Raw genomic sequence first — 23,815 nt, forward strand, 5'->3', positions numbered from 1 at the left:
CCAGCTAGTGTAAAATCTTGCTGCACACAAAGCAGGGCCAGGGGGATGGCTCAGGATGTCAAAACACCTAAGAGGGATATAATGTGAGTTCAGCCCTCAGAACCTACAGTGAAAGGAGAGCGCGGGCTCCTGAGAGTTGCTCTCTGCTTTCACATGCGTGTGCCACACACACAATAATAATAAAAGAAAAATTAAAAGCCAAAACAAACCTGGCCATAAAGCCTGGCAAGGTGATTCATGCCTGTAAGCCCAGCACTGGGAAGGCAGGAAGATTTTGAGTTCATGACCAACCTAGGCTACATCCTAAGGTGCTGTCTGAAAAAAAAGAAAAAAGAAAAAAAGAAAAAAGAAAAGAAACCATGTACATGGCATTGTGCTGCCCACTGTTTTAAATACGTTTGATGTAAGAGCCACAGCAGTGCTAGGAGATAAATATTTCTCCAGTCACTAGATGAGGCAACAGGCACTGACACCTAGGTAGCAAGTAGCTGGTGAAGGATGTGACCCTGGCAGTCGAGTCCACTGAAGGATGTTAGTTATATGGAGGTGTCCATGAATTAGTACCAAGGTAAGACCAAAGACAAGGGTGTCTGTGAAGAACCAGAACCCTAAAATATTGACTCAAGCAGGTCATGATGACAGTGCATTTAATTCTAGCATCCAAGAGGCCGAAGCAGCTAGGTTTCTGAGTTACAGGGAAGCCTGGTCTACATAGAGTTCCTGGGCGACCAGGCTACACAACTGTCTCAAAACAACCGAAAAAGAAGAGAAACCAAAAACAACAACAAAAAATATTGACTCATTTGTTTGAAATCATACAGACAAAATATGTCCAGATGTGGCCCACAAACTATGGGTTTACAGCCTTCTGGGATAGAGACTTTCTTTTTTTGCATGAGCCATGGAAACAGGGAGAGAGGGTTTTTGCATTGGCTGCAGCCTGATCCTCTTCATTTTTCCCCCACATTGTTTGTTTTTGTTTTGCTTTGTGAGTCTCAGTACATCACTGAAGCTGTCCTTGAACTTCTGCTCCTCCTGCCTCAGTCTCTGGAGTGCTGGGATTACAAGTATACACCACCGCATCCAATTTATTCTTTCCACTTCTTAGTTCATGATCTTAGAAGCCCTGATATTTCTTCTAATCAGAAGAAACAAAAACCAAAACAGAAAGCTATGGAAATTTTCTTCCATGATACTAATACCATCCTAGATTTTTTTTTTTTTCCTACAGAGATCAAAGTGTGCCTAGTTTTGTCATGGCATGGTGCCACACACATATGATTCCCAACCCTCTGGGAGGTGGAGGCAGAGGCAAGCAGGCTAGCCTGGTCTACATAGCAAGTTCCAGGACAGCCTGGGCTACACAGTGAGAATCCCCCACCCCCGCCCCCAAATCTCAAAGTGAGTTTTAAGTTGATTTGTGTTCAGGAAGGTTGTCAGATTAAAGCAAAAAGAAAAGAAACCAAAGTCCACCCCACTCTGTTTTGTTTTATTTTTGTTTTGTTTTTCCCCAGCACTGGGAATAGAACCTCTTGCGCAACAGGGTGTGCTCTGCCACTGAGCTGCACCCCAGGGTTTTGGAAAAAGAAAATCCAGTAGCTTATGTATGATTAACTCCTTTCCCAGTTGCCTCATCAAAGGCATGGAGAAATTCAGCTGCACTGGGGCTTGGAGCACTGGTGACTGCCACGATCAGGGTGCAGGGCAGGAGCTGAGGGGTTCTATCACAGGCCAGGTACGATTTCTGTGATTGCTGAGGAAGGATGCCACCCCCTGAAGTCCCTTGACCCCCTTCATGTGTTCCTGTGACACTGAGGAGGGCTCATCTTGAAAGGTTTTTAACCCATTGGGATCTTGTCTGTGGTTTGCTCTTTCTAGGACCTTTTCCTGGATCAGATATTCACTGGACTCAACTCCACCACCCCCCTTACTGTCTTAGCACACTTATTGCTCTTTGAAGTGGTATTATCTCTTTGCCTCTATTATGTTTGTCTCTTGTTCCTAGTTCCACAAGTTTGTCCTACCAGTAGGGTCCCCACTTAGCAAAGTTCTTGCACCCTGCTCCTGCAGCTCGGCACTGAAGCCTCAGGCAGCTCAACGGTCTTGGTCCCCCACCTGGCGGCGAAGTGATGCCATTACTACTCACCGGGCGCAAACACAAGACACAGTTTTGGACCTGGGAGGGTCTCTTTACTCATCAGGAAGGGAGCAGGCAAGGAGGGAACCTTGCAATTGAGGGGTGTGGGTGGAACCCCGGGGTTGTCCCTCAGATGGCTGGAGACGATTGATGATTGATATATACCCGGCACCTTGCATCGTCTGGGTGTGAGTGGGACCTACATTCCTGACCTCACCCCGTTGGTCTCCATGTCGGTGAGGTTGCCCCGTAGGGCTTGCTCCTCCTCGAAAGCCTTGAACAGGGAGTTGAAGTTGCCTGCTCCGAACCCCTGAGGTGATGGAAGGCAAGAATGAGGTGGGGACCTATCAAGCAGCCTGTGCTACACCCATTGAGTGCGGCATTACCTGATGGTTGCGGCGCTGGATGACTTCCAGGAAGAGTGTGGGCCGGTCCTGCATGGGCTTGGTGAAGATCTGCAGGAGGTAGCCTTTCTCATCGTAGTCTACCAGGATTTTCAGCTCCTGGGAGGGAGAGTGGGCTCTGTTAGAGGAATGCCCCACCCGCCTTTGTAGGACCCTTATGGGATCTTTAGAAAGTTCGAATGTTCCTGCACCACCAGTAAAGGCCTCTTTCTCCAGTAGTTTCAGCTTCCTCCAAATGTGTCTGCAGACTATCCTTCCCTAGCCACCCCCATGCCCACTCCTGCTTGGGGTCTGGCCTCCTATCTCCCTATTCTCCCATAGCCCCCATCAGATGTCATTCGGTGGAAACTGGAACTCTCTTCTGTGTTGCCGATGAGAATGTAATATGCCATATCCACTTTGGAAAAAAAACCCAGGAGTTTCTCAGAACGTTAAACATGTCTTCTGCTCCAGAAATGGCTCAGTGGATAACAGCACTTGCTACCGAGCTAACCACCTGAGATCAGTCCCAGGAATCCACATAGTGGAAAGAGAGAATTGATTCCCTACGTTTGTGCCATACACATCCACAAGCACAGTAAACACAAAGTGAATTTCTTAAACATATTTTCATGCGTCGGATGGTTAGACTCCCATATACACAAGACACTTGAGCCGGGCGTTGGTGGCGCCTGCCTTTAATCCCAGCACTAGGGAGGCAGAGGCAGGTGGATCTCTGTGAGTTCAAGACCAGCCTGGTCTACAAGACCTAGTTCCAGGACAGCCTCCAAAGCCACAGAGAAACCCTGTCTCAAAAAACCAAAAAGAGAGAGAGAGACTTGAGAGGAAATATCTTTGCAAAACCTTGTATACACAAGTCCCCAGAAGCGTTAGCCGTGTGACAGTCAAAACACAGAACAACTCACAGCTGCCAACTGATGAGAGCATAATCAAAATGTGATTTAGACACACAATGGGATGCTATTCATACATGAAAGGGATCAAGTATTGCATAGGCATGGACTATGGGGCTGGAGAAACAGTTAAGAGCACACCCACATCAGGCAGTTCACAACCACCTGTAATCCCAACCTCTGTGGCCACCTTCATGTGCAAATACCCACATGCAGACACACACAACACATTAAAACAAAACAAAAAACCCACATTTTTTTTTTGTGGTTGCTTGGTTTTTGTTTTGTTTTATTTTTGAGATATGGTTTCTCTGTCTCAAAACAAACAAACAAACAAACAAACAAACAAACAAAAAAACCCCACAAATCCTAAGAAAGAAAAAAAGAAAGCCAAAAAAGTCACATCAGTAAGCTCTGGGTTTGATTGAGAGCCCCTGCCTCAGGGAATAAGGCAGAGAAGTGATGGGGATGATTTCCAGCATCAACTTCAGGCCTCCACATGTTCTCATGCACCACACAAGTGTGGCTCATACATGCAAGTGTGCACATACATGTACATACCACAGAGACAGAGAGAGAGGGGGAGAGATGAAAATTTTTAAAGTTATAAAAATATAAAGACGCTTGGCAGTGGTAGCACACGCCTTTAATCCCAGCACCCAGGAGGCAGAGACAAGCAGATCTTTGAGTTCCGGGCCAGCCTGGTCTACAGAGCGAGTTCCAGGACAGCCAGGGCTACACAGAGAAACCCTGTCTTGGAAAACAAAACAAAACATCCACCACCAAAAAACTGGCCCCTGCCAACCTGCCTGGCCTCCATCACACTTCAAATGTAGCCTTTTTTCTGTCCCTCACACACTTGGAGACTGGGCCTACTTTGGGACCTTTGCATGTGTTTCCTCTCTCTCTCTCTCTCTCTCTCTCTCTCTCTCTCTCTCTCTTCTATCCCTCCCTCCCTCCATCCTCCCCCCCCCACTCCCCAGCCCTTGGTGTGGCCAGAACCTTCTCACATAGATTTCAGCTAAAGTCGTCAACTCGGAGAGACCTTCCATGGCTATTCTCTGTAAAGCCACCTCAGGTGGGTCTGTTTTCATTCTCTGCATGATGCCAACTCTGCCACTTGTCTCTGACACCCCCATTCCCTCACCCCAGTGTGCTGGGTGGGATCTAATCTGGGTTTTCACTGTGTGTGGCCCAGTGGACTCAGGGTTCATGTTCTTCTAAGCGTGGGCCCGGCCTCACCTCTAGCACGTCCAAGCTCTCCTTCACCTGGATCTTGGCTGTCTTGAGATTCTCCCGCAGCAGCTTGTAGTAAGAAGACGGGACCGCCAAGAACTCCATGCCTCGCTCCCTCAAGTGGCGGATCTGTCACATAGCAGGGTCAAGGTCATCCTGTTTGCCAGGAGGGGCTGACAGTGCAGGAGGTGGCAGGGTCCCTGTCCAAGCTCCTCTGTCAGGGTGCCATGTGACCTACTATGTCTGTCTGAGCTCCACAGAATAGCCATGACTGCTCTCACAGAATGCATGCTCTGCGCCCACCTCTCGGTACTGCTAGTGAAGCTGAGGCAGGGAGATATCTGTGTTTGTTACAGCATAGCAGCTGGATGATTTAGGTAGATATTAACCAAGTGTGTCACTTCCACAATGATGTCACATGTCAGAGTCAAAATTCAAGATCCCGGCCAGGCGTTGGTGGCGCACCCCTTTAACCCAGCACTTGGGAGGCAGAGGCAGGTGGATCTCTGTGAGTTCGAGGTCAGCCTGGTCTACAAGAGCGAGTGCCAGGATAGGCTGCAAAGCTACACAGAGAAACCCTGTCTCAAAAAACCAAAATTCAAGGTCCCATCATCCATGGCCTTTACCATCTGTTCCCATTCCCACACCTCATTCTGTCCCAGCCACGCACTTCTCACTGTTTCTGCAACCTTCCTGGCTTTCTCATCTTCGTCTTGGTGGTCCTTTCTGTCTGGGGTTTCTCTAATCATCTCTTCTCAAACACCTCCCCCTCCACATGGCCCTCTGTCTAGGCTAGTTTACGTCAACTTGATATACTCCCTCCTCATCAGAGACGAGGGAGCCTCAATTAAGAAAATGCCTCTAAGATTGGGCTGAAAGCAAGCCTGTAGGACATTTTCTTAATTAGTGATTGGTGTTGGAGGGTCCAGCCCATGGTGGATGGTGCCATCCCTGGGCTGGTGGTCCTGGATTCCATAAGAAAGCAGGCTGAGCAAGCCATGAGGAGCAAGTCAGTAAGCAGCACCCCTCCATGGCCTCTGTATCAGCTGCTGCCTCCAGGTTCCTGCCCTGCTTAAGTTCCTGTCTTGACATCCTTCAGTGATGAACTGTGATGTGGAAATGTGAGCCGAATGCACCCTTCCCTTCTGAAGCTGCTTTGGTCATGGTGTTCCATCAAACAACAGAGACTCTGACTAGGACACCTTCCTTGACCACCCTATTCTCTCTCACTTCCTAGCTTTTGTCCACAGCTCTTACACCAACCTGTTGTCCATCCTTTGGGCCACTTCTGAACTAGACCACCCTTAAGGACTAGATAGGCTCTGGCCTCCTTGAAGGCTACACCCACAGGCAAAGCATGCTTATTTGGCTGAAAGGACGTAAGTGATCTAATAGTCTAATATTATTATTATTATTTTGGTTTTTTGAGACACGTTTCTCTGTGTAGCCTTGGTTGTCCTGGGACTCACTCTGTAGACCAGGCTGGCCTCGAACTCAGAGATCTGCCTCCCTCTGCCTCCCAAGTGGTGGGATTAAAGGTGTATACCACTACTGCCCGGCTAATAGTCTTATTTTCAGAGTGAGGCACATTGAAGCCCAGATAGGGCACCTGAATCCCCGGGGCACACAGTAAATTGGGACTGGAGCCCAGGCTTTCTTATACTTGGGACTGGATTTTTCTGCAGAATGAACTCTTCCATAGCATTGTTCAAGGGTAGCTCTGTGAGTTGCATGATCTGGAAGGAAAGCCTTGTCATCCACATGGAGAACTGCCACCACCCCTCCTACTCTATTTGGCAGAGACTGTTCCAGGAAAGATAGAGGGGGCATACAGGCCAGGAACAGGGATCTAACCGTTGTGATGATGTCTTCTGTCTTGAGAGCAATGTGCTGGACCCCGGCACCCCCATTATAGTCCACATATTCCTAGAGGAAGAGAACAAGAGAAGAGACCACGACTGTTTGTCCTGTCACTCAGACCTCTACCCCACAAGAGCCCTCAAACCTCCCTCCCTGTTCTTTCCCACCTGAATCTGAGACTTCTTCTTGCCCGGCGCTGGCTCATTAATGGGCATCTTGATGGACTCCTCATAGTTGGCCACCACGATGGAGCGCAGAGAGCTGTATTCTGTGTGCACCTGAGTGTCATCCACAGACCAGAAACGGTGGAACTGCAGGTTTTTCAGGTACCTGCAGAATGGCGGCCAGAGGACACACCCCTTGAGTGCCTGCCCAGTCTCACTTACTGTCGTCCCATTTCCACCAGTGAACATAAGCCCCTTAAGCAGGCTTCACAAACTGTGATGTCACACATCATAGATTTGTTCTTTTGATAATTCTCTTCCAAGAGGATGGGAAGGGTCTTGTAACAAAATATAGACGGGAAGCCAATGAGGTTCAGGAGTTTGCTTCTCATTTGGATGAGGGTGATGTTGGTGCAATTCTATTGCTCGAATGTCCTCCCCAAACTCATTTAACTGGCACTGAGAGTTTGAAGAGCTGGGCTGTAGCTTAGTGGTGTTGTGGAATATTCCTTTGCCCTGTGTGAAGATGTGTTGCTGTGATTGGTTTAATAAAGAGCCAGGCCAATGGCTAGGCAGGAAGAAGTTAGGTGGGACTTCCGGGGACAGAAGGAATAAGAAAGGTGGCATCACCAGCCAGAGGAAGTAGGACATGCAGGAGGAGCGGTGACAGCTACGAGTCACATGAAGCATGTGGATTTAATACGAATGGATTCAGAGAAAGAAAGGAAGGGAGGAAGGAAGGAAGGAAGGAAAAAAGGGGTTCATTTAAGTTATAAGAGTAGTTAGGCGCTGGGGCATTGGTGGCGCACGCCTTTAATCCCATAACTTGGGATCTCTGTGAGTTCGAGGCCAGCCTGGTCTACAGAGTGAGTGCCAGGACAGGCTCCAAAGCTACACAGAGAAACCCTGTCTTGAAACCCCCCACCAAAAAATATAGTTAGAAACAAGCATAAGCTAAAGCCAAGCTTTCATGATTAATAAGTCTCTGTGTCATGATTTGGGGGTTGTCAGACCAAAAAAGCCTGCTACCTTGACAGAGTGCTTTTGTAGCTAGCTCAGCTAGGCCATGGGAATGTCCCAGGTTAAATAGCTTAATGTCGCCAGGTGGAGCACGCCTTTAATCCCAGCACTGGGGAGGCAGAGGCAGGTGGATCTCTTGAGTTGGAGGCCAGCCTGGTCTACACAGTGAGTTCCAGGACAGCCTGGGATATATAAAGACACCCTGTCTCAAAGAACCAAACAATAAATAATATGTAAGTAAGTGGCTTTGACTTTATCTTCCTCATGTGCAGGTCTGTCCCCTCTCCATCCCCTCCCCTGTAGTGACCTTGTGCAATAATAATAAATAAATAATACATAGACAGACTCAGATAGGTATCGGCACTCCTTGATAAAGGTGAGGGTTTCACAGTGAATGCTGAATCTGTAATCTCAGTTTAGCCTTCCACTACCTGTACCCTATTTTCCACTTTAGTTAAAGAACTGGAGAGATGGGGGGAGGGGGCTTGTGAGAGCACTCAGTGAATGAAGGCATTTGCCACCAAACCTGATGGGGTCCATCGCTGGGAACTGGGTGGATGAAAGCAGAGAATCAACTCTTGTCAATTGTTCTCTGGCCTCCACACATGTGCTGTGGGATGTGTGTGTCCTCATACATAAGCACAAGTAAAAAATAAATAAGTAGATCTGACCAGAGGGCCTGCCTCCTGCTGTAGAGGTAGGCCAGGGACTCACCATTCCGAGGCAGAGACCATTTCCTGGTCGGGTTGGTTGCCTACAATATGGTCGATGATCTCGAGGTTGCATCTGGGTCTAAGAGGGAAGGTGTTGGGTGATGAGAAGACTAGACCCCCCCCCCCACACACACACAAACCCTTCAAGAACTCTAGTAACTCACATTTATGTAGCAGGTCCTGCACAGTTAACTCAACAGCTGTTAACATCCCTTTTTTTTTTTTTTTTTTTTTTTTTTTTTTTTTTTTTTTTTTGAGACAGGGTCCCATTGTGTGTTGTCCTGACTGTTGTGGAACTCACTATGTAGACCAGGATGGGCTTGGACTTACAGATATCTGCCCGTTTCTGCCTCTCAAGTGCTGGGATTAAAGGCATGCACCACCACCCCTTTCCCATTTTTTAAAAAATATTTTATTTATTGGGCTGGAGAGATGGCTCAGCAGTTAGGAACATTGACTGTTCTTTCGGAGCACCCAGGTTCAATTCCCAGCAACCACAGACAGCGCCCTCCTGTCTAGAACTCCATTTCCAGGAGACTCAACACTCTCACCCAGACATACATGCAGACAAAACACCAATACACTTAAACTTAAAAAAAAAAAAAGCCAGGCCCTAGGTGTGCATACCTTTAATCCTAGCACTTGGAAGGCAGAGACAGGCAGATCTCTGTGAATTCAAGGCCAGCCTGGTCTACAGAGCTAGTTCCAGGGCAGCTAGAGCTATTAACTGAGAAACCTTGTCTTGAAAAAGCCAAACAAAAAAGATTTTATTTATTTATTATTAAGTGTACAGCATTCTGCCTGCATGCATGCCTGCATGTCACAAGAGGGCACCAGATCTCATTACAGATGGTTGTTATTCACCATGTGGTTACTGGGAGTTGAGCTCAGGACCTCTGGAAGAACAGCCAGTGCTTTTAACCTCTGACCCATCTCTCCAGCCCCCAAGCCCCATCCCCATCTTATGATGAAGAAACAGAAGCATAAAGTGGAGCTCCTGTACAAGGCTAAATGCTGACCAGGAAATGACGGAGCTGGGATGTAAACCCAGAAAGTCTGGCCGGGAGCCCAGGCCTTCATCTTCTATGCCACGGCTAGGTGCCAGTTCCCCAACAGATGCCTCCAGATGGTCAAGTCCACCAGAGAAGCCCACTCCACAGCGTGGAAAGGGGGCATAGCTTTCTACTAGTCCTACACCAAGGAGCACTCACAGTTTTGGAAGTAGGGTGTCCTTGTATGTTGGGGCCTCAAATCCAGGTAAGAAACGGCCAGTGTAGTTGATCTTCTCCACCAAGGTGTGTGTGGTATCTCCATACTGGGGGTGGGAAGTAGATGGAGTCAGGGAGAAGCCCCTACCCTCCCAACCTGACTTGGTGGGTGAATCTTTCTGGAATGCATGGATATCTGCCTTTTGTTTGGTAGTGTCTTTGCCAGTCTGCCTGTAGGTCCAGAAACTGTGACACAGGGATTTGGTTGTCTTCTTCATGGCTTTATTTATGTTTGAGATTGAGTCTAGGCTTACTGGCCATTAAGTTCCAGGGATTTTTCTGTGTCTACCCCTAACCCTAAATGCTGGCATCACAGGTATGTATTGCTGTGCCTGGCTCCCCCCTCCCTCCCCAGTGCTGGGGATTGAACCTAGGTTCTTACATAAGCTAGGCAAGTGCTCTGCCACCAAACTACATCCCCAGGCCCCACTGTGCTTGGCTTTTTATCTAGGTGCTAGAGATCTAAACTCACTCCTGACATTTGCACAGCAAGCACTCTTTACCTGCTGCACCAGCTCATCTCTGCAGACCCCGCCCTCTTTTCCACTTTTTAGATTTTTGAGACAGAATCTCACTAAATTGCTCAGGCTGGATTTGAGCCTGCGTGCCTGGAATTTGTGATCCTCCTGCCTTAGCCTGCCAGAGGCTGAGATCACAGGCCTTTCTCACCAGACCAATTTTAGCAAACTTTAAATTTCATATAACAGAAGGAAGTGGGACTTGTGGCTGCCTGGGTCTCCTGATAACAGGAGGGCTGCACAGGCTTGCTGTCCCTGTAGAGACTGTCATTGTCCTCCAGGCGATTTCCAGACATACAAGGAGTCGTTGCTGAGGAGACTGAGGCATGAGGAGGCTCAGTATGTGCCCAGGTCACATGGGAGGTCCCATTTCAGTTCTGCTCATGTCAGCAGTGCGGCAGATAGAGAGGTTTGCTCAGACACACCAAGCTAGTGTGGGGGATGGCTTCCTCAGACACCACTGCCCCCCTTTTCTTCTAAGACTTTATTTATTTATTTATTTATTTATTTATTTATTTATTTATTTATTATGTATACAGTGTTCTGCCTGCATGTGTGCCTGCAGGACAGAAGAGGGCGCCAGATCTCATACAGATGGGTGTGAGCCACCATGTGGTTGCTGGGAATGGAACTCCAGACCTCTGGAAGAGCAGTCAGTGCTCTTAACCTCTGAGCCATCTCTCCAGCCCCCTGCTCCCCCCTTTTTAAAGTCCCCACCTCTGCTGGAGCTTATACCCTGCACACTGTCACTTCCCACTGCAGAGGATGAGGATGCCTGGTAGCTCCCAGCAGCCACTGATAAAGGTCAGTCTTGAGGAAGGCTCCACTCTGAGGCATGTGGGTATGTGGTATAATGGGTGACTTGGGGTGTGTGACCTGGTGTCTCAGTGGGTTCCTACTACAGTGGGAGTGGGCCGTCAGAGTTCACTCACCGTCTGTAGCACAGCGAACTTCACCTTCCCGAACTTGTCTTCTTCCACCCAGGGTTCCCTCACAATTTTGGCTCCCCGTTCCCGGGCTTTCTATATGGGAGACCAAGTCGGGAGAATGGTGAGGGTTGGAGCCTCCCAGAGACATTTTGTGCTGCTCCTGCTGTAAGACTAATGCTGTGTAGTCCTAATGTAAGCAGGGACACCTAGCTAACTACCTTCAGCTGGATCCTCCAGAACTATGCCTCATGCCTGTGTGGCAGGCAGAGAGAGACAGGTCCAGGCTCCAGGTTGTGCTTATAAGGAGACAAAGCAAGCAAGCGTGCTTGTCTGCCCTGCCTCTACCAACTGACTTTTTTTTTTTTCTTTTGTTTTTTTGAGACAGGGTTTCTCTGTATTGTTTTGGAGGTTGTCCTGGAACTCGCTCTGTAGACCAGGCTGTCCTGGAACTCACAGAGATCCACCTGCTTCTGCCTCCCGAGTGCTGGAATTAAAGCATGTGCCAGCAATGCCCAGCTCCAACTGACTCTTTGAACCAGCCCTCTCTCCAGTCCTTGGTTTCTGCTCCTAGAAGACGAGTGGTCACATAGCAAAATGTGAACTGCCGTTAATTGAACACCTAGTGTGTCAGACCCTGTGCCGAATGCCTTGAACACCAGGCTCACACATTTTCTTAGCAGGAGCTCACTCGTTACAAGTGTTCCTGTCACAGACCAGGCACTATCCTAGGGGTTAATCTCTCCTGTTCTGGCAGTAACATTACACAGAGGTGGCATTGTCCTCTCCATTCTGTAGACGAAGTAACTAGTACAGAGAAGTTAAGTCGTGCACTCAAAATCACACTGCCACTTGCTGAACCTCTAAGCTCCCATTTTCTTTCATTCAGTGCTTAGGCAATTGCTGTACCACCACCGAGCCCAACCCATAAACAAGGAAACTCTTTTTCAAGGAGAGTCTCATGTAGCTTAGGCTTGCCTCGAACTCTCGAGGTAGCTGAGGATAACTTTGAACTCCTGATCTTCCCTCTGAGGCTCAGGGTATTCAGCACCGTGGCTGCCTCTGGAAAACTCCATGGGCCAGATATAACCATTTTAATCCATTTTCTTTCCAACCTTTCAGGGAGGCTATGATTATCCCCATTTCGTAGGTGTGGACAAGAGGCACAGAGAGCAGACACACGGTCAAGGATGGGGTACATGTTGCTCACTGCTTGTTCCCCTAGCATCCAGCCTGACTGGTGGGGTCCTGGTGGCAGAGGCTTGCTCTATCCATCCAGGTGCTTCTCACCTGCACAATGTGATCACAGTCCTCCACTTCAAATGCGATGTCCTTCACCCCATCTCCGTGTTTCACCAAGTGGTCGCCCATCTCTGTGGCCAGCCGGAGAATACAGGCAGTGGAATTCCCAGTCCCTACCCCAGCCCCAGCCTTCTAGGTTCCAGCCTCACCCTTGCCCCATCCCATGCCCTGATCCAACTGGCAGAGCCTTGCTGCCACCCCTTGTGATGCTCCTCACCTTTGTTCCAGGGGTTGAGAGCAGAACAGAAAACAAACACAATCTAAAAAGTGGACAAGGGATGGGATTGGGTGGTATGGAGAAGGCAAACTGCAGGCCCTCCATCTTCCCCGCCTACTGTATGGCACCCCTTATGGGGCACAAGGCTCAACCATACAGAATCCCTGGACCATGTGTTCCAGCTCCTTCTTGCCTCAGCTGGTCCTCAGAGCTGGGGGCTTTCCCACATGGTAGCCACACACTGGGCCCTCAGTGGTCAGTGCCTGTGGGACTCCAAAGATCCCATGGACCAGAGACCACTTCAACTCCCTTCTCTAACATCCCAGGTTTTTAGAGTTTCTATGGGACCAATGCTAGGCCAGTTTGAAAAGGACATGAAACCAAGAAGATCCCATTGCCTGGGTTATGAGTCAGTGGCAGCTTTGCCATGCATCTTGAAACTGGCTGGGTGTGTGTCCTGAAATGATAGCATACCCCATGCAGGACACACTGGAACCCTCCACACCAAGACACCTGGGTGTGTACTCACTTTCCCTTGCTTGATGACGTGGCTAACCACCTCCCGGGAGCCAGTCTCCAGGCCCCTGTAGGCCAGAGGTTCGAAGCCCATCTTGTTGCAGTAGAAGGAGGCAGCCTGGATGGCACAGTGGCAAGGGGCTCAGAGGCGTGTGGGGCCAACCCTGGAGATCCCTAGCAGGGAGCCCCAGTCTTCTGTCTGCCCTCTTGTTCCTCATTTGGAGACACCCCCTCCCGGAGAGAAAGGCAACCCCCCTCCCTCTGAAAGGTCTATGGCTCTGATTGTGTAACGAGGATCCAAAGTGCCAGCTGTAGCCTGGCCTGGATCCTCCCCTCACGGTAGCCAATCCCAGTTCCAGCAGAGACCACCCCCTTAAGGAGGCCCTCTGGCCTGCCCTCTGCCCCCTCCAGCCTTTCTACCTGCTTGGCGTTGCCAACCCAGAAGGTCACAGAGTGGAAATGGAGGAACCGGCCTCTCTCAGGCTGCAGGACGGAAGAGGGAGGAGGCTGAATTCTGGATGAGAACCAAGGTGGTTCTCTTGCCACCTCTCTCCAGCCTCAATCCCAGAATTTAGGAAAATGTCACCCACCACCTCCATCTTTGTCTAGCCTCCAAGGACACTTCTTGTTAGAGGGCTCAGATTGGGATGCCCCCACAGGAGGCCTGCCCAGGGTACTCGGACGGAAATGAGCTTATGTGGGAACAGCATGGGTGTCAGGTGGACTTAGAAAGAATTTGAACAGGTTTAAGAGCTCGGCAGGCATTTCCAAAGGGTTCTTTGGGAAGCCGCCATTGAGTCCAGCTTGGTCAGTTAGAGGGGATGGGGACAAGCTTGAGGATACCCCACACTCACGGGCATCCTTCCTCCTCTACTCTTTGACACTTTGTTCCCCTCCTAGGCCAAGGGCCTCCGTTTGTCCCCTGCTTACCTTTGGTCCTTTGTTGGTGTAGGTGGTCTAGCAGGAAAAGGAAAAAGCACAATGTGAAGTTATGATGCAGGGACTTCTTGAAGAGTCACCATGGGTTGGCACCTCCGGCTACCCCCTTGGCCCAGACAGACTTACCATGGTTGATAGTGGTCACAGCTGTAGTGGTGAGGAAAACTAGGACAAAAAGCCTGGGACAGTGTATTTACCACCAGGCAAAGGCAGGGCCCGCCCCTGGCCTGGCCTTTCTGGGGGTGGAGAGCTGAGCGAGCCCTGAGAGCTCCTAGGCTTGGGAACCCCTGAGTCAGTCCTGGTTTCACAGGGGCAGGGCAGAGGTGCGACTCAGAGTGAGTGACATTGCTACGGCTCCCTGGCCAGAGCAGAACCAGGGCAAGAAGCCAAGAGCACGTTCTCTCTAGGACCCGGGTTTGGGACCATGCTCTTTGCTATCTGGATTGGAAGCTCTGAAAGCAAGGCCAGCTTAAGTGCAGAGGCCATCTGATTCAGGAGGGATCAGCTGAGTTGTTGGGGTTGGTTGAAACCCAGTTTGCAAAGCAAATGTGTAGATTATGTTTAGGGTGAATGGTTGTGTTCCATGGTCACTAGAGGCATGGGTGTAGGGGGTTTATATCCTGGCTTTGCTGAGGAAAGTCCCCAAGCACAGGAACCACAGTTTCTTTTTCTGGAAAACAGGAACAATGGCCAGGTGTGGTGACACATGTCTATAATCCGAGTTCTACAGATCAGGCACGAGGATTCCCACAGTTCAAGTCCAGCCTGGTTTACATAATGAGTGCTTAGCCAGCCAAGCCAGGGATATACAATGAGACCTTTGTCTCAGAAAAACGGTGGTGATGGGGGGTGATGGATAATATGAGGGGGATCCATCAGATGGCATGTAATCTTTGGAATGTGACCTGGAGCATGATATGGCTCTATTTGTGTTTGTAATTAGTTACACTGCTTTAAGAACGGAGGTATGTAGGGCCCCTCGTCCTTGCTATGACTTAAGTATTTATTAGAGCGGAGGTTATGACTTTATCCCTGCCCCCAGCTCTTAGCACCATGGGATGCTGGGAGGGAAGAACTGATGACTCTTGAAGGGAGAAGGGCCCAGGACCCTTCATTTAAATCTTTGGGTCTTCTTTTATAGGAAGATGAAGTGACAATAGCTGGTATTTACCCAAGGGTTCTAGGACAATACCCCCCCATCTTCACTCTGGTTCCACACCAGGGCCTAAAAATCTCTTTTTGCTGTTTGATGATGGAGAGCCTGGTTGAGGGCTCAGGTTTTGACAATGTAATTGACAAGTGGCTGGATGAACCAGAATACTCTAAGTCCAGGGCCAACACTTCAAAAAATGTGTTGTAACACCAGGCGTTAGTGGCGCACGCCATTTATCCCAGCACTTGGGAGGCAGAGGCAGGTGATCCCTGTGCATTTGAGGCCAGCCTGGTCTACAGATTATGTTCCAGGATAGCTAAGGCTTCACAGTGAGACCCTGTCTCAACCCCTGCCCTCCCAAAAATGAAGGGTATTTTGTTTTCCCTGCCAGTGAAATGGGGAGACTGGGCCAGAGAGGTCACTCTTGGCAAAGTACTTGCTTGGTAAGCATGAGGGCCTAGGTTGAGTTCATGAACCCACAAGTATGTGGGTTGTGTGTTCTTTTAATCTCAGCAATGGGAAGATGGAGACAGGCAGTCAGCCTAGTCAACACGATGAGTTCCAGGCCATTCAGAGGCTCCAACTCAAAAAGCAGGAACAGGGTGAACAGTACCTGAGGAACAACACCTGTGATTGTCCTCTGACCACCACATGGAAATGCACACACCAGCATATCATACATGTACATCACACATGTATACCACACACACACACACACACACACACACACACACACACACACACACACACAGATGTGGAAATGGAGTAAATACATCTTAGAGGTTGCCCAGCTGGTGGGAACAGAGAACCAATCTCTAGCCTATTTGATTCTGAAATTGAATCTTACCAACCCCTCCAGATATCATTTTCCCATTGTTAAATCTCTGTAGATTTAAATCTGGGGAGGCTAAGAAGGCAGGAGAGGTGGTCTTGCTTCCTTATTCTTGCCTCTCCTGGGTGACTCTACTCCTCTGACCCAAAGAAGGTTCCATTGGGGGAGAAGGCCATCCACTATTACCCTGCCCTGGCCAGTAGGAACATCTTGTCCTTTGTTTGCTGTGATCAGCTCAACCCCCTGCTGCTGGAACTGGACCTGGCTTCTAGCCTAGGCACAAGACCAGCTTGTCCTGAATCCAGCAAGCACGTCATGAGCAGCCTTGGGGTTCACAAGGCTGAGTGGCAGGTGTCTGGCTCAGCTGGGCACAGGTGGTGCCTGGGTCTCTCCTCCCCTCTGGCCCTTACTTCCAGAAACATGCTGGTTCTCAATCATATTCTACATATGCTACCAGGTGCTTGTCCATCGTTGGGCAGAGTCTAGGGAGGAGACTCTCAGGATTTAGCTTCTGGAACCCCCTTTTCCCTTCCTCATACTACGTGCTCTAGGTGGGCTCTGTTTGACATCAGATTAGTGGTGGTTGAGATGTGACCATTCTGCTCTTGATGCCACACCGTGCTAAGGGGTAGGTTCTGGAAGCATTGCCCAAGAAACTTATGAAAATTATATATATCTATATATCTATATACAGAGATATAGATGGGGTTTCTTTGTAGATTTGGCTGTCCTGGAACTAGTTCTGTAGGCCAGGCTGGCTCTGAACTCCCAGAGATCCACCTGCCTCTGCCTTCTGAGTGCTGGGATTAAAGGTGTGCAACACCACTACCCAGCTTTTAAATAGGCTCCTAAAGGTGGTGCTGTGGCTCATGCCAGCTATCTCAGTACTTGGGGGTAGAAGCAGGAATTCAAGGCTAGCCTAGGCTACATAAGAACTCTGTCTCAAAACAACTAACCAATCAACCAGACAGACAGACAGACAGACAGGCTTCTATGATTCACCCTGAGTCACACCCCACAGTACAGAAAGAGCTCCCAGAGCAGGACCTCAGATACAAGGGGCCTTTTCTGGTACCCAGGATCCTGGGCTCCAGGAAGGTTTCCGTCTTTCTTGAAAATGACAAAAGTGGTTGACCATTACCAAACATTTTGGTTTATTCAGTCTGAAGCTGGGGGTACAGCTTAGTGGTAGAGAATGGGTTCCACCCACAGAACCAATAAGCAAGAATGGAAGGGAGAGGAAGCCAGGGAGGGAGGAAAAGAGAGAGAGCATGAATTAATGAGCTTCTATGTAGTGATGGGGAAAGAGTTTCAGGATATATGTTGCTTTTGCTTTTGGTTTGTTGGTGTTTTTGGTTTTTCAAGACAGGGTTTCTCTGTTGTAGCCCTGACCATTCTGGAACTCACTCTATAGACCAGGCTGGTCTTGAACTCAGAGATACCCCTGTGCCTCTGCCCCCCAGTGCTGGGATTAAAGGCATGGGCTGCCACCACCCAACTTGTTTTTAAAGGCACAGAACAATGTATGTAACATGTTACCATTCATGTAAAACAAAAAAACAAAAAACCACCACACACACTGTTTATGGGTGGTTTTAATTTTGTGCTTGCAGTTGATAGGAATTTTACATAGCACCAAACTTGCCAAGGACTCTGAGCTGCTTGATGATATTTTAAAAAATAACTTACTTATTTTTATTTTATGTGTGTTGGTATTTTGTCTGCAAGTATGTCTGAGTCTATCAGATCTCAGACTTACAGACAGCTGACCTCTGTCTTCCCTGGCATATCGGGCTGATGTCTCCAGGATTTCCCACTTGATTGCTCTTGCTGTTTCTGCAACAAATCATACCCATGCGATTGCCATTACAATTTGCATGTCTTGACAGTCTTGTAAATATGGCTTGGGGAGTCATATTGACAGAAACATAATTTCATGCGTTGAAATTCAGCCTTTTTAGCGCACAGCTCTGTGAACCTCAAAAACACATGCAGTTATGGTACTATCACAGCAGTCATGACAAAAACAACTCTGTGACCACAATATGTCCCCACATACTTTTCCCACTCCAGTCCTGCTCTAGCCCCATGCCCCATGACCACTCTTTTAAGTGCAATGCTTAAAAGACCCCTATTTATTTACTATTTATTTAGTTAGTTTTATATATATGCTTGTGTGACTGCATGTATATATGTGCACTACATGCATGCAACGGGCTGTCCACTCTTGCCTTTTCCAGAATAGCGTGTGGATAGATCTCACAGTATGCAGGCTTGTGAATATGCTTTTTCATTCAATGTAATATATTTGGGGATTTTCTAGGTTGGTTGTACATAGACTCTGCTTTGTTTGTTTGTTTGTTTTTAGATTTTACTTATTTATTATATATACAGTCTTCTGCTTGCATGCCAGCAGAGGGCACCAGATCTTATTCAAGGTGGTTGTGAGCCACCATGTGGTTGCTGGGGATTGAACTCAGGACCTCTGGAAGAACAGTCAGTGCTCTTAACCGCTGAGCCATCTCTCTAGCCTTTGTTTTGTTTTTTTAAGTGCATGAGATGAGGGCTGGAGAGATGGTTCAGCGGTTAAGAGCATGTGCTTCTCTTGCAGAGGACAATTCCCATCACCCACTTTGCAGCTCACAACTGTCTCTAATTCCAGTTTTTTGAGGAGCTGACACCCTCCGCGGCCTCTGAAATCTCCTGCATGCATACAGTGCACATAAACCCGAATGGGCTGACACACACACATAGTGTGGGAAATGGAAACCAGGACTTGGTGCACTCTGGGAAAGTGTTTTTCCAGTTTGAGGACCTGCTAAGCTTTCCCACAGAGCAGGCATCATTCAAAATTCTACCACTGGGTGATGAGATGGCTCACTAGGTAAAGGCACTTGTCACCAAACCTGGTGACCGGGAGTTCAGACCTTCCCATCTACGTGGTTGGAAGGAAAGCACCTGCTCCCACAAGTTGTCCTCTGACCTCTGCACTCACGCTGTGGTACATGAGCACCCACACACATCCAAATAAGTAAGTAAATAAAAGTAAGTACATATGCTTAAAAAAGAAAAATGAAGCCGGGGAGTGTTGGCACACGCCTTTAATCCCAGCACTCGGGAGGCAGAGGCAGGCGGATCTCTGTGAGTTCCAGGCCAGCCTGGTCTTCAGAGTGAGTTCCAGGACAGCCTCCAAAGCTACACAGAGAAACCCTGTCTCGAAAAACAAAGGTGGGAGGGGGTGGGAGAAAAAGAAATTATAACAATGAGCTACACCCACAATTCAAATCATGTTTCTTTCCCTCCCTTCCCTTCCTTTCATCTTTGTGTATGTGTGTGTGTGTGGGGAATCCCACTCTCTCCATGGCATGTGCACATAGTCAGAGGATAAATTCCAGTGTCTGTTCTTGCTATCCATCTTATTTGAGAAATAATGGCTTTCCTAGGTTGTAAGCCTAGCTAGCTGGATCATGAGCCACTATGGAGTTTCCTGTCTGGCTGTACCAGCGCTGAGGTTAAGATCCCCTATGGCTTCTGGGGATCCAAGCTCAGGTCTCATACCTGCTCAGCAAGTGTTTTACATATCCCCCCAGCCATCATTACTTTTCTTGCCCAGCTCCATGTCATTGCTAGTGTACCTGGGCTTGTCAAACGTGTGATGCCCGTTTTAGGAAATAGCCTATTGATATCCTGAAAGACCAAGTCTTGGGTATGAGATGAAGTATCAAAGCTGAATGGTAGACAGCAGAACAGCCATTTCCCCTTCATTTTATAAAGAAGAGAATTAGGACCCAGCATGCGGCTCAGTTGGTAGAGGGCTTTCTTAGGTTGCGTGAAGCCCTTGGTTTGAATCCCAGCATTGCACAGTGATGCCACATGTCTGTAATCCCAGAAATCCAGAGGCAGAGGCAGGAGATTCAGGAGTTAAAGGTTATCCTCAGCCACATGAACTCTGTCCCCTCATCCCCAACAAAGCAGGGTAATTAAATCATGTACTCTAGAGACATGAAACAGAAATGTTTCATCAGCATGCGGTGGTTCATGTCTGCAATCCCAGCCCTTGGAGGCTGAGGCAAGAAGACACAGCAAGATCTTATTGTGGTGGTTTGAAAGAAAATGCCCCCTGAAGAGAGTGGCACTATTAGGAGGTGTGGCCTTGTTGGAAGAAGTGTGTCACTGTGGAAGTGGGATTTGAGATCTCATGTATACTCAAGGCATGTCTAGTGAGTCAGTTCACTTCCCGTTACCTGCTATTATCTCAGCTATTTCTCCAACACCATGTCTTCCTGCACACCACCATTCCACACCATGACGATAATGGACTAAACCTGTGAACTGTAAGACACCCAATTGAATGTTTTCCTTTATAAGAGTTGCCATGGGAGCTGGAGAGATGGCTCAGAGGGTAAGATCACTGTCTGCTCTTCCAGAGGACCCAAGTTCAATTTCCAGCAATCACATGGTGGCTCACAGCCATCTGTAATGAGATCTGATGCCCTCCTCAGGTCTGCAGGGATACATGTGGGCAGAAGAACACTGTACACACACACACACACACACACACACACACACACACACACAACACACCAAAAAAAAAAAAAAAGAGTTGCCATGGTGATGGTTATCTCTTCACAGCAATAGAAACCCTATCTAAGACTTACCTTTAAAAAAGAAAAGAATTTTATTTAAAGCAACAAAGAGAATCAGTCAAAACCCACCTAAGGAGCTGGGTATGGTGACTCACACATTTAATCCCAGCATTCAGGAGGCAGAAGTGAGGTGCGGCTCTGAGTTTGAGGCCAGTCTGGTTTACAGAGTGAGTTTCAAGAATGCAGAGAAGCCCTGTCTTTTTTTTTTTTTTTTTTTTTTTTTTTTTTTTTTTTTTTTTTTGGAGGGAGTTCGAGACAGGGTTTCTCTGTATTGATTTAGATCCTGTCCTGGAACTCACTCTATAGACCAGGCTGCCTTGAACTCACAGAGATCCGTCTGCCTCTGCCTCCCGAGTGCTGGGATTAAAGGTGTGCACCACCATTGTCTGTCAGCTGGGCAATAAACCCTGTCTTAGGGAATGGGGAATGGGGAGAACCACCTAAGGGGCTGTTGCTCAGTGTTTAAGAGCATGAAATGTTCTTCCAGAGGACCTGAGTTCATTTTCTAGCACCCCCATCACCTGGTTTACAACCACCTGTAACTCCAGCTCCAGAAGTGTGGAACACAAATGTTCATGCACCAAACACAAACTTGGTAGTTCATCCATCTCTAGAATAGATGTTATATTTTAACCACAAGAAATTTCTTTTGGTCTATTTTATTTAAATTTGTTTGTGTCCTGGGACAGGGTCTAGTGTGTAGCCCAGGCTGGCCTCAAACTCTCTTCCCCCAGCTTTCTGAGTGTGCATCACCTTGCCTAGGCAAATGCTAGAGTTCCTGCATCCTTCTCTAGCAGCTGAGCATCCTGAGGCCAGTCACTTAACTTCTCTGAGCTCCATTTCACGTTAGAAAAGTGGGGATGGTCATGGTGCCCCTTCCATCAGATTTCTGTGATGTCATTTGTGGTTTGGATATGAAATGTCTCCCCAGTGTGCTTACAAGCTGAAGGCTTTGGTCTTTGAAGCGAGTATCGTAGAGTTGAGGTTTTAGGGGGAAGTACTTGGATCATGAAGGCTCTGCTTTGCCAGTGGATCAATCCATTGATAGAGTCCAAATCTTTTAAGTCCTTTTAAGTCCATAAAATGACAGCATAAAATAAATTTTATTTTTTAATGTGGATGGATATTTTGGCTGTGTATGTCTTTATGTGTGCAGTATCCTCAGAAGCCAAAAGACAGCATTGGAGCACCTGGGACTTGAGTTACAGACAGTTGTGAGCTGCCATGGGTATACTGAGAATTGAACTTGGGTCCTCTGGAAGGGCAGCCAGTATTTTTAACCACTGAGCGATCTCTCCAGCCCTGAGTCTTCTTATTTTTGTCATAATAGGTATTGAACCTAGGTCATCACATATGTAATGCAAGCACTGTGCCATTGAACTTTACTATTCCCAGCTATAAATTTAAAATCTAATTGTGTGTGTGTGTGTGTGTGTGTGTGTGTGTGTGTGTGTGTGTGTGTGTGTGTGTGTGTACAGGTATCCTTGGAGACCTGAAGAGGCCATCAGATCCCCTGGGGCTGAAGTTCCAGGTGTTTGTGAGTTTTCCAACATGGGTGCTGGGAAACAAATTCCATACGTAATGCTCTTACCACTGAGCCCTTTCTCCAGCCCCTGAATTTAAAATTTTATAGAACGAAAGGGAGATAATGGTAGGCAGAGCAGTGGGACCCCAGAGGTGCACGCCTATTTGTAGAATGTCTTTCTCCTTAGCAAGGGCTAAGGTCACAGTTGGAGACAGAGAAGGTGAAATGTGCCATGGTACTCATCCCACCCCATTATCAGTGCTGGCACAGCTGGGCAGGGCCATTTGGGTGGAACTGCTTTTTATCTTTTAAGGCACAGTGCTTTAGCCTGAACTTCGGGGTGACAGGCAACTGTATCTCCAGGTATCATTGAACTCTTGGAGAGTCCAGAGGCTGACATGGAACACAGGGGCCGTAGGCACTATGGACTGTCATCTTGAGCCATTCTCTCTAAGTCTCAATGTCCCTAACTTTTAAGGCAGGGAGCCCTGAAATCTACCAGGCGCGAAGGTTTTCCTCTGTGTGGCACTGGAGACACTAAGGAATTTCCTGGCTGTGTCATTCACCTCCCTGCGGCCCGTTTCTCACTTTTCCTTTGTAGAATTGCCCCTTTACGGCCTCTGTCCGATGGGTCACATGGAGTAGAACGGGTTTATGGGAATCCTGTGACCGGATCAAAAGATGGAGTAGGATCTGCTCTGGGCTTGAGGAAGTCTGTTCTGGTCTGCTGTGCATATCAAATGGTGCTCTGGTGGCCAGATCCAAGAGGGAAGACCACCCCCACACAAAGCAGAGGAGGGGGCTGGGGTCGAAGTTGTAACCCCCTGAGTTACATGAGAGTGTTTTGTTTGGATTTTCCAAGACAGGGTTTCTCTGTGTAACAGCTCTGGCTATCCTGGAACTCTTTGTAGACCAGGTTGACCACGAACTCACAGAGATCCACCTGCCTCTTCCTTCCAAGTGCTGGGATCAAAGGTGTGCGTCACCACCATCCAGCTTGTTTTGTTTTTGAGAGAGAGTTTTATAGATCCCAGGCTGCCTTTGAACTTGTTGTGTAAGTGTTGGATGACCTTGAATTTCCCATCCAACTGCCACTCCCCTTGAGTGCCCAGATTGTAGGCGTTTATTACCAGGCCAGGTTTCTAATTTATTAGGATTCTAAAAGTGCTGCAGACAGCACACCTTGGAATAGACAGTGCTCTCACTCTTCCTCAGGGAGGGATTTCCTGCCCCTCTGTAGAGAGATGAGTCGGCTGTCATCTCTCAGGTCTCCCTCACCTAACAGACTTGCCCCATTCTTCCCAGAGCAGTTTAAATGTGGCTTATTGAGCAGTGGGGCAATCAAGTTGGGCCATGTCACCCAGTACGGTAGATAAGTCTGTTCCCAGAGTTGAGGAGAAATGTCCAAGGCCCCTTTGAATCTCTACTACTGACTTCTCTGTCTAGCCCCCCCCCCCCATTTGTTTCCCTAAAACTAACTTGCACCTCAAACTGTGTGTCTGCCTCTGCCATGGGAGGCCCAGCTCATTAGCGTTCCCTTCCTACC

The 23,815-nt window shown here is 48.2% G+C and overlaps 1 protein-coding gene across 1 annotated transcript; it reads right to left on the reverse strand.

The window, feature by feature from the left end:
* Window positions 1-2,184: 2,184 nt before the first annotated feature.
* Hpd (4-hydroxyphenylpyruvate dioxygenase) lies at window positions 2,185-13,283 on the reverse strand. Its single transcript, XM_035444709.1, has 11 exons — window positions 13,188-13,283; window positions 12,659-12,701; window positions 12,430-12,512; window positions 11,146-11,235; window positions 9,639-9,742; window positions 8,429-8,506; window positions 6,698-6,860; window positions 6,525-6,596; window positions 4,677-4,799; window positions 2,524-2,640; window positions 2,185-2,447 (listed from the first exon to the last, which is right to left on the reverse strand). Exons 1-11 carry the CDS (start codon window positions 13,266-13,268, stop codon window positions 2,337-2,339), a joined length of 1,065 nt encoding a protein of 354 aa, XP_035300600.1. The 5' UTR covers window positions 13,269-13,283; the 3' UTR covers window positions 2,185-2,336.
* Window positions 13,284-23,815: the final 10,532 nt, after the last annotated feature.

The sequence above is a fragment of the Cricetulus griseus genome, chromosome 4, assembly GCF_003668045.3.
Source record: "Cricetulus griseus strain 17A/GY chromosome 4, alternate assembly CriGri-PICRH-1.0, whole genome shotgun sequence".
Taxonomy (NCBI): Eukaryota; Metazoa; Chordata; class Mammalia; order Rodentia; family Cricetidae; genus Cricetulus; species Cricetulus griseus.